Source organism: Salmo salar, chromosome 27 (genome assembly GCF_965601325.2).
Source record: "Salmo salar chromosome 27, fSalSal1, whole genome shotgun sequence".
Lineage (NCBI taxonomy): Eukaryota > Metazoa > Chordata > Actinopteri > Salmoniformes > Salmonidae > Salmo > Salmo salar.
The window spans coordinates 22,550,747-22,561,594 of record NC_138317.1 but is presented as its reverse complement, the minus strand read 5'-3'; the positions used below and the strand labels follow the sequence as shown (position 1 = coordinate 22,561,594).

Genomic DNA, 10,848 nt, shown 5'->3' with positions numbered 1-10,848 from the left:
TAATTGGCTAACATTTTGCAAGTGAGCTGAAATGTGGTAATCTGTCAAGAGTTGCACCTTTCAGTCTTATGGGATAGTTCTAATGATCAAATGTAACTAAAATCCCTCTTCCAACAACACGTGGGGTCAAGGTGAGTTTTGAAGGGACCTGCAACTAAGATGTCACACAAATTAATTTAACTAGCATTGTAAAGTTTTAATCACTCATGGCTTTCAGTAGATGTGTTGTGCAGTTCAATGTGTTTTTCCAAAGTATACAACAAGGGCTCAGATATGGGAAGTGGATACAGGTACAATCAGTCCACATGTGGATTTACCACCTTCCAGTCAGGACAGAAGACTACCAAGGTGTTTCTTTTAACCCTCATGCCTTTACAACATAACCCATATCTGAACAATGACAATGTTGTCTTGGAATGCACTGAACTAGCATTCTTATATTTATAAAATGGACAAGCTTCAGTGGATCAAAATGTGATGCTTTTCATTGCCTTCCTGTGACAGTGGTCAGTCCTCCAGATGATGCCGTGCACTGTGTCCCAACTGCTGTCTGCCACGGCTGCCAGGGAAGTCTTCAGTGTTGGTGACATTGAGGTCAACCAGGTGAGGGTTTCTATTCCACCAGATGAAGGTCCCTGTTGGTAGAGAAACCTAGAGCTCGTTCCCAGTACGTCCTATATCATGTTTATCCACTTTATTTAACACAAACCAGAAAAAACCTGGCAGCGCCGCATTGATTCAACATCTACACCTGTTTTTGTATTTGATTTCTGGATGAAGGTATCTGTGGTGGGTATCGTCAGGAGAACGGTTCCCTCAGTAAACAATGTCTTGTACTCCGTGGACGACATGACTGGACCACCATTGGGCGTGAAGCTCTGGGTGGACACTGCAGTAAGTGGATAATTATAGGTCTTCGTCCAGAAACCTCTCAAACGAAAACTAGGTTGGGGAGAAATAGGGCATCGGCAACTTTTTTAAAGAATTTTTAGTTCCTCCTATAGCAGATAAGATACTGAATATTTGCCTTACAGGATCCTGGTGTGGACAGTACTTTTGTTTCCCCAGGGACTTATGTCAAGGTCTCTGGAAGTCTGCGTATCATTCAGGTAAACGTATTTGATTTAGTACTTTAAGTCTAGTATTTCTCTGCATGATTATGGCACATTTCTATACCCCTTCACATACTTCCTGCCAGGGCCAAAGATCATTGGTGGCTTTCAACCTCTGTTGCCTTGAGGACCTGAATGAGATCACCTCTCACATGCTGGAGGTAGTGCAGGCCCACATGCAGCACAACAGGAACCCGTGTGGTGGTAATCTTGGAGATGGAGACGCGTCAACCTATGGGCTGAGTGCCAGTCAGAGCCAGGTCAGTTCTCTAGTCCTGCAGCACATATAACGCCTAGACCCTAGCTCCTAATGCCCGACTCGGATTATAGGGCTGAACTGTACTATGTTGGTTCAGATATTTTCTTTTCACATTGTCCTTTCCAGCACAGTTCCAGCAAGTAGTGTGAATGTGAAGCCAGCACAGCTTAGCTTGGTTTGGCTAAGTAGTGTGAAAAGGGTTTGTGTCTTGGGACAGGGGGTAGGGGTTGTTTCTGGTCTCAGTTTACAGTTTTGAAACCAACGTGACAATGGATTTGTCTGTGTAATAATAACTATATTAAGCCTTCTATGATATCATGGCGGTCCACAAACAATTGTTTTAAGTGCATGCCGCCACCTACTATGGTGGACTGTATGATCAATCATGATCTGCCCAATTCTGTACTACCATGAAAAAACTAATTCAAAATAAATAAATCCCTAACTTCTACCACACCCTCCCCAACCCCATTAAACTTTATATCATGCTGAAACACTCAATAACCATTTCAACAGTAACTTCTGTTACCACCAATATTTCTTGTCTCCACAATAACCTTGAACCTGGCATTTCTGCTTTCCACAACCTGAGTCGTATTGATAACCTTACCAATAAAAGCTATGAAGTCAACATCATTCATTATCAAAGTCCTTTGACACCGCACATTCATGAGCACAATATTTCTGAACTTGGCCTCAACACTGCCAGGACCATCAGAAGCACCAGCCCCGACAGTAGGTCCACTTACGACAGGGACATCCATCAGTCTGACAGTAGGTCCACTTACGACAGGGACATCCATCAGTCTGACAGTAGGTCCACTTACGACAGGGACATCCATCAGTCTGACAGTAGGTCCACTTACGACAGGGACATCCATCAGTCTGACAGTAGGTCCACTTACGACAGGGACATCCATCAGTCTGACAGTAGGTCCACTTACGACAGGGACATCCATCAGTCTGACAGTAGGTCCACTTACGACAGGGACATCCATCAGTCTGACAGTAGGTCCACTTACGACAGGGACATCCATCAGTCTGACAGTAGGTCCACTTACGACAGGGACATCCATCAGTCTGACAGTAGGTCCACTTACGACAGGGACATCCATCAGTCTGACAGTAGGTCCACTTACGACAGGGACATCCATCAGTCTGACAGTAGGTCCACTTACGACAGGGACATCCATCAGTCTGACAGTAGGTCCTCTTACTACAGGTACATCCATGTAAGATCCATCAGTCCACACTGTAGTTCTACCAATCTATTTTATGGCCTCTGTATACAATACATCATGACTGATCCTATACCTCTGAGCCTCTAGCATCTCTCTGTACCTGGCATGCAACAAATGCTGCACATTCACCATAATCATGTGCTCCTTCACACTTGGCACATATTTTTAATTCCTTTACACTGAGCAGCTACATGTCCCATTCTTTGTCATTTAAAACACCACAGTGGCTATGGGACAAATTCTCTAATATTGAAACTAAGGAATTCTATCTGTACTTTTCCCGGCAAGACTTTCTCAAACCTCAGCATCACTGATAAGCTTTCACTACTTTGACTCTTTCCTACTGATCAACCTTTTGCCCAAAATCTCTCTGCCTCCCGTCACATTTTCATCATCTGTGGACATAGATATTGGGACCCCGTGGGACTCCTCTCAATCTAGCATAAGCACAAGGGATATGGCTTTTAATCATATTCCCATTAAGTTTTTCCATTTTCAAAATCTTCCCTTGCTGTGCGTAGCTACCACAATATTAACAATCTACCATTTCCAATGAACCAAGCCAATTTCACTTCACCTACCTCTTTCTCGATGGCATTAGTTAGTCGGATAGGTTGTGAGGCCCTGTGGTCTCAAACACCATCACAAATTTCCACTCCAACACATCCCTACTCTTACTTCTTACACTGGCCCTCTTTATGCTTTCTTTACTAGACGCTCCACTGCTTTCTGTATCATGATCGCTCTTCTTCCTGTCTTTCTGTATCATGATCTCTCTTCTTCCTGTGTCTTTCCACTACTGACCATTCCGGTCCTTGACTCTCATCCTTCCGCTCCATACCATCAGAACTGACACCCATATTGTTCGCATTCCAGCACAGCTGTCGCTTCACTTACTATTATTCTCCCCCCCCCCCCCATTTCATCCGCACTACTCGCTGCCATTACCCATTTAACCTCTTACCACATTTCTGCAATAGCGAAACAAGATTCAACAATATCAGAGAACTCACTTGTGGTCAAACAATCGTTTTCATTAGTTTCTAGTCACTTCTTTACACAGTTCAACCAATAACTAACTATTTTAGGCCTGTAGGCTAAGGCTACATTTACACAGACAGTCCAATTCTGATATCTTTTTTTCACGATCAGTTCTGAAAAAGATCTGATGTGATTGGTCAAAAGACCAATGGCTTTATTTCTCCTCCTGTAAGGTGTTGAACCTGATCAGGAGTTGCTCAGACTCCAAGCCCAGGGGCATCAGTCTAGAGGAGCTAGACATTAAGCTGGGGTACCTCAGCATGACTGCCATCAGGTAACAGATCCTCTTTTGGGGGTGGTGTGTTCAGTAGGGAGAACTTTTTTTAAATCGCAGTGAAAAGAGTATATCTGGTCTAATGCTTCCTTTTCCCCTTTACTCCATGCAGCCAGACCTTGGAGTTTCTAATCAGCGAAGGCCACATCTTCTCCACCATCGATGACAAGCATTTCAGGTCCACTACTGGCTAGGCCCCCAAACTCAACTCTGGACCTTGAAGCCAGTCCACTGCATGTTTTCATTGTTCCCCTCTAATCAGTGGATGATTCGGTGTGAGTGCAATTATCAGGTAGAACAGAACCAGCAGGTTCTGGACCTCATAGGGTAAGAGTTGTTACCTCTGGGTTAGAGAATGTCTTCTGTTTCAGGTCAACTTACATCAATGGCTATAGGATGTTTTTAAATAAAAACGTAGAACATTTTGGTTTATCAACATGCATGCCCGTTACTTTTTATGATTTGTTATTTATATTATTTACACTCAAATATGGTGACGCTGTGGCCTAATTTATTTTATATTGTTTATTTTGTTTTGAGGTCCTCTGGTATGTGACAGCTGATGTACAGTGTAAAATGTTGATTGGATATATGATTGCTTGGTGAAATGTCATTATGCAATGAAAATAATGAATCATCAAAATTGTATTGTCTTGATTTGCTAAACAAACAAAATATGTTGACGCAAACCTCCACAATCGTGGGAAACTTGTTATAAATCTACCCCCAAACAATATGATCTCCAACGTATATAGCATAGACATTTAAACCAGGGGAATTAAAGTAGGTTTATTAACTTCCATAATATTATTTCATAATAAACTACGATTCCCAGCTTTCTACAGACGTCCCTGTAGTCCTCACTTTCCCAGCATTCACTACTAGTACACGGTGTAAGATGGCAGCAAACCCAAGCACAAACACACCTCTTTTTGACTGCCCGTCATGGTAAGACCAGCGACGATGTCTAATGCATAATTTTGACTGTCAAATCAAAAGCATGCAGTAGAGTGTTGTAAGGTCCATGTCGGTGAAGTGAATTAGATTGTCGCATCGAGATAGGATGTAGTTTGCTTGCTAGAAACATGAGCTAACTAGCTAGCTATCTGGTTAACTTCGCTATGATATTGGAGTGCTCAGTCACAGTAGTATGCTAGCTGTTTGATGAATATTCTAACGTTAGCTTGTCAGTGAAATCCAGCAGCAGGGTTTGCTAAAGCTGTATGGTGTTTCAGAATGCTTACTGTTATGCAGCATTTGCAAGCATGTTCCTTTCTCAAGACAAGAATAACAGTATTGCTTGTGTAGTTTATGCAAAACATTTGAAGAAATGGCATTGCAAATCCGTAGTCTTGTTCAACTTGTTTTGCAGCAAGGCGGCAAAACAGCGGCCATTTGAATAAAAGCATAATTACAACATGGAAATGACATTCACTTTGTTTCGTCAGGGCAGGGAAACCTCCCCCTGGACTCCATCTAGATGTGGTGAAGGGAGACAAGCTAGTAGAGGTAAGTCTACTAGTCTTAACTCTCGACCCCAACTTCAACTTTTTTGGTGCTGGATAAAGATAACCACTGAAGCAAGAGCAATGCCTCTGTGCAGAAGATATGGCTTGTATCAAGTAGCCTAATGTTCATTTAAATATAAGACTTAAAATATGTTATAAGGTGTAGGGCCTATATTATATAGTTGCTGCACATGTCACTGTTGGAAGATGTGCTTAAACAAACATGGAATAACTTCTGATCTCTGTGCCTACTGAACCTAGTGACCCCTTGGATTCCAAGGCAGTCACAGACCCACAAGTAATTTATCCCTAACCCTAAATGGCCCTTGAGCAAGGCACTTAACCCTAATTTGCGCCAGGGCTGACGTACTACTATGGCTGACCCTGTAAAACATCACATTTCACCTATCCGGTGTATGTTACAAAACCTTTTCTATAGAGAACCATTGCAATACCAGTCCATGACCTTAGACAGGCAACTCTGTTGACATTTCATTATGGCAATTCTTTATTTTTTTTTTCATTTGATAGAAGCTAATCATTGATGAAAAGAAATACTACCTGTTTGGGCGGAACCCAGACTTGTGTGACTTCACGATAGACCACCAGTCGTGTTCTCGTATCCACTCAGCCCTGGTCTACCACAGACACCTCAAGAGGGTTTTCCTGATCGACCTCAACAGCAGTGAGTATCTAGTACTGCTTAGTATCCTGCAGTGTTCCTGACAGTCAGTTGTCAAGGGTTTGTTTCAGTGTAAATGTTCCTTCAAGAAAGAGAACCGTAGCTTGCTGACCCCTGGTACAAAAAGGTTTGAGTCACGCCATGTCATTGTAGATGCCAAATAGACGATATGTAAACTTCAACTTTCAACAGGAAGTTACATTTTGAAAGGACAATCCATGTTACTCTGTCCCCTAGCGCATGGTACATTCCTGGGCCGTATCCGTCTGGAGCCCCACAAGCCCCAGCAGGTGCCCATCGACTCCACCATGTCGTTCGGGGCATCCACACGGGTCTACACCCTGAGAGAGAAGCCCCAGACCCAGACCCAGACCAACACCATACCTGGAGGGGAGGTGAAGGCAGGGGAAGACGAGGAGCTCAAAGGACTGCTCGGTCTACCTGAGGAGGAGACTGAGCTGGAGGTTTGTGTGGGGCAGCAGGGGACTGCTTGAGTTCTTGTGAGATATATTTATGTTTTGTTCAAGCAGCTTATGTAGAATTTTCTTGTTTTTCCATCTGTTTGATGAACCTGACCGCACCCATCCTCTTGTTTCACCTGTTCCAGAACCTGACAGAGTTCAACACGGCCCACAACAAGCGTATCTCCACCCTGACCATTGAGGATGGCAACCTGGACATTGTGAGGCCCAAGAGGAAGAGGAGGAGTAGCAGGGTCTCCTTCAGTGAGGAGGAGGAGATCATCAACCCAGGTGTGTTAGTTAGGGTTGATGATGACCCACGTGCCCATACACACACGCTTGCACACAGACATGCAAGATCACACACCCATGCACTATTGCAGATGTGCGCGTGCGTTCAAAATGTAATCCTGTGTGTTTTCTTGTTTTTACAGAGGACGTCGACCCATCAGTAGGGCGCTTCAGGAACATGGTACAGACTGCTGTTGTCCCAATCAAGGTAAACTTCTTCAAATCCATCTCTTACTTTATTCTGGGGATAATTCTTGAGAAAAATGGCAAATGTTGTGTTGACCAAGGTTTGTTGTTGTCATAATAATGAAAACAAATCAAGAAAAAACGATTCAGTAAACAAAATCAAATCAAAACCGTTTAAAAAACAAAAACTATACTGAAAATATTATCTTTGACTCCAAAACAAACTTAAATAAAAACCATCATGAATTATGTTTTATTTTTAAACATTTTTTTTCTTAACATTGGGCAAAAATTGAATGGTTTTCAAGGTACTGAAGCTGGTGTGTAAATGCGGCTAGCTTTTTATTTATTTCTGCCTCTAACTTATTCACGATTCATTCATGATTATCCGTAATCATGGTAGCATCCACATTAATGTAGAGGTTAAAACCTCCTAAGGATCTGCCCCTTTTTTCAATTTTGGCCTAAAATGACATACCCAAATCTAACTGCCTGTAACTCAGGACCTGAGCAAGGATATGCATATTCTTGATACCATTTGAAAGGAAACACTTTGAAGTTTGTGGAAAGGTGAAATAAATGTAGGAGAATATAACCCATTAGATCTGGTAAAAGATAATACAAAGAAAAAAAACATGTATTTTTTGTACCATCTTTTAGATGCAAGAGAAAGGCCATAATGTATTATTCCAGCAATGTAGATTTTGGCAACTAGATGGCAGCAGTGTATGTGCAAAGTTTTAGACTGATCCAATGAACCATTGCACTTATGTTCACAATTTTGTTTCAAGACTGTCCAAATGTGCCGATTTTGGTTTGTTAATAATTTTTCATAACTATGCACTCCCCTCAAACAATAGCATGATACTCTTTCACTGTAATAGCTACTGTAAATTGGACAGTGCAGTTAGAGTAACAATAATTTTATATGTCTATGTCCTGGGTCATTTTCTTGTTACCTACAACCTCATGCTAATCGCATTAGCCTACGTTAGCTCAACCGTCCTGCGGGGGACCCACCGATCATGTAGAGGTTTTAAGAAACATTCTATTCTTATTTACAATAAAAGTGACTCCAAAATGACACAATACATTATTTACCATTCATTTCTATTGGGCACAACTTAATCTGAAACACAACCTCTACATTTTTTGGGGGACTACTTTAATACACAAGTGAATTTGTCCAAATACTTTTTACACCTTCAAATGGGGGGACTAGATACATAAATTCATTTCTAAATGGTAAAACAGATACAGTATGTATGAAAATACCCTCAAATAAAAGCGGACATTCTCTACTGTCGCCTCATATGGAACATTTGATCTTAAATCTAATATGCTGGAGTATAGAGCCAAATTAAACGTTTTTGCTTCACTGTCCAAATAAATAGAAAGGTAGCTGACTCAATTCTTTTGAGCATATTTTTTGCACCAGTTTCGGCGCTATTCCTTTTAAATCCAAGTTGCATTGAGATTGACTTAATAATTTAAACCTAACCTTACCTATAACCTTACCATCACTTTATTTATTACTGCCCCCCACTTGAAAGAAGTGACACGCCCAAAAACACCCCAAAAACTATACAGCACATGTCTCCAAGCCTCCTTCTGTACCTAATTCTAAAACTGAATCTAAATCATATAAAAACAAAATATTTGTATACAACTAAAACAAAATAAAACTGAAAACTAACTGAAACTAAACTAATAGAAATATAAAAACACCACTATAATTACCTTCGTGTTGACCGATCTCCAATCAATCAATGCTAAAAGTTGATGTTGTGTTGACAAATTGAGGTCAATCACATTTTATTTATAAATCCCTTTTTAAGACTATTTGTCAGAGAGTACTTCAGTGCTTTACAGTTGACGCTACTATATTGCCATCTTCAATCTTCTCATTCCCCCCTAAACCCTGCTACCCAATCAGAAGAGGAAGATGGAGGGTCACGCTACACTAGGTCTGGAGGACTCTGTGGCCAGACGCATGCAGAACTTCCCTTTCAGTGGAGGGCTGTATGGAGACCTCCCTCCCACCATTGGAGAGGCCGGCTCCCTCCCCCCCATGGCCCAGGGTGGAGCTACTATCCTGGGGGGCCTGCCGCTAGTCTTCCCTAACCCTGCGCCCGAGGTGGACCTCTCCCCCACCTCAGCCTCAGCACAGCCCTTCGTCACCCCCAGCCCTGCTGTTAACATCGCCCTCGCCCCCGGACCCTACACAGCCGAGGCTGTCAACGAACCACGCAAGAAGAAATACGCCAAGGAGGCGTGGCCAGGGAAGAAGCCCACCCCTTCTCTTCTAATATAGGTCATATTGAAAATGGCAACCTATTTCCCTTAGTGCACTACTGGCCAAAGGTAATGCACTATCTCGGGAATAGGGTACCATTTCAAATTTGCACATAGCACCTCCCTGGACAATAATGGGAGGGGTTAGTATTAGTTAGGAGGGTGGTCACGTCTCTGGACAACCAGTCAATCAAGACTTCCTGTACTGTACAAGCTGTGACAAAGGGATATAGGGATCCCTGATATAGGGAGATGTTTGTAAGAATAATATATTATTTTGGTTTGGATGTTTTTTTGTCTGCTTCATAAGTATATTGTTTTATTTTTATTGCTCAACTCACTTAAACTGACAAAGTAATGTCTGACTGACCTCAGATTAGCGTATTCTAACTGTAACACAGATTGGTCCATTTGAACCATTGTTTTACAGCTTTATTTATTAATTATTTTAAACAAAATTAAACATTGCTCTGTTACAAAAAAAAAATCTTATAAACTAGCTATTCACTCTCTGACTGTTTGATTCACAGTATGATTTTGCCTTTGTGGATATTTTTAGTGCTGTTGGTTTCACTGAAAACCATGTTTCTGTCAATACAGAGAGTAACATTAACCAGACAAGGCCTGCTAGATGTTTTAATAATCCACTCAGACAAGGCTATGAACTGAGGGTACAGATTGGCTTTAAAGAAACTATGAAGGAACAGAGCAGTTTTTGTGTGTGAGACAGTTGTATTATAATTTTTAGCTATTTTTATATGAGAATTGGGGGGTTGGTTGAAATGGAACCCATTAATGTCAGATATGTATGAAATTCAGTTAAGAAAAGAGAAATAAAGTTTAAACAAAGTGACATGCAGGTTATTAGAATTCATATCTTTGATATTTGTATAATAAACAGTAATAATCCATACTCCTCTCTCTCTGCGGTGTGAGATGAGATGATGGTGGGAGAGGAGGATTAGTTTAGTCCCTAGAGAAATCTCCCACTGGGTCTCTGCTGTGTTGCTTTCATGTTGCCAGTTTTGCCTTTTTACTTTACACGACGCCATCTACTGAGGAAGCTCCTGGGATGGCTAATTAAGGGATTGTTCAGCTAAATGAATGTGATTGTCTGTTCTGGGAACACGTCAAATGTGTCTGTTACTTCCTCAAGGTGATGAGTTTGACGTAGGTCTCAACTAATTTCAACCTCAAATTTCATCCATTGGTTTTTGTTTGAGTACCGTAAATTCCGGTCTATAAGCCGCAACTTTTTCCCCAGCTTTGAACCTCGCGGCTTAAACAATGACGCGGCTAACATATGGATTTTTCCCGCTTTCAATTTTCTTTTCTCCAAAAAAACATTCTGTGACGTGCTCAGTTTTTTGGCGGCATGAAGCTTTCATTAGACCAATGAAATTGCCTAACGGGTTAAGGTCAAACAACTTTTTTGTTTACTGTTTAGATTAAATCGAGCGCTCTCAAACTTCCCATCATTCTGATTACGGTAGTCATT

The 10,848-nt window shown here is 41.5% G+C and overlaps 2 protein-coding genes across 2 annotated transcripts; both read left to right on the top strand.

The window, feature by feature from the left end:
- Window positions 1–43: 43 nt before the first annotated feature.
- LOC106588659 (replication protein A 32 kDa subunit) lies at window positions 44–4,261 on the top strand. The gene is made up of 7 exons (XM_014177855.3): window positions 44–131; window positions 505–603; window positions 781–894; window positions 1,035–1,109; window positions 1,199–1,372; window positions 3,827–3,927; window positions 4,040–4,261. The coding sequence occupies exons 2-7, from the start codon at window positions 520–522 to the stop codon at window positions 4,119–4,121; spliced, it is 630 nt and encodes a 209-aa protein (XP_014033330.1). The 5' UTR covers window positions 44–131; window positions 505–519; the 3' UTR covers window positions 4,122–4,261.
- A 528-nt stretch (window positions 4,262–4,789) lies between these two features.
- LOC106588658 (nuclear inhibitor of protein phosphatase 1) lies at window positions 4,790–9,806 on the top strand. The gene is made up of 7 exons (XM_014177852.3): window positions 4,790–4,875; window positions 5,376–5,436; window positions 5,967–6,120; window positions 6,355–6,581; window positions 6,725–6,869; window positions 7,013–7,077; window positions 8,992–9,806. The coding sequence occupies exons 1-7, from the start codon at window positions 4,826–4,828 to the stop codon at window positions 9,367–9,369; spliced, it is 1,080 nt and encodes a 359-aa protein (XP_014033327.2). The 5' UTR covers window positions 4,790–4,825; the 3' UTR covers window positions 9,370–9,806.
- Window positions 9,807–10,848: the final 1,042 nt, after the last annotated feature.

Bases quoted from the DNA above. Each gene is read 5' to 3' on its own strand.
- LOC106588659 (XM_014177855.3), top strand. From the start codon at position 520: ATGATGCCGTGCACTGTGTCCCAACTGCTGTCTGCCACGGCTGCCAGG. The intron at 604-780 runs GTGAGGGTTTCT...TTCTGGATGAAG, and splicing joins GTGACATTGAGGTCAACCAG to GTATCTGTGGTGGGTATCGT. The intron at 3,928-4,039 runs GTAACAGATCCT...TACTCCATGCAG, and splicing joins CTCAGCATGACTGCCATCAG to CCAGACCTTGGAGTTTCTAA.
- LOC106588658 (XM_014177852.3), top strand. From the start codon at position 4,826: ATGGCAGCAAACCCAAGCACAAACACACCTCTTTTTGACTGCCCGTCA. The intron at 4,876-5,375 runs GTAAGACCAGCG...TTGTTTCGTCAG, and splicing joins CTTTTTGACTGCCCGTCATG to GGCAGGGAAACCTCCCCCTG. The intron at 6,870-7,012 runs GTGTGTTAGTTA...TTGTTTTTACAG, and splicing joins GGAGGAGATCATCAACCCAG to AGGACGTCGACCCATCAGTA.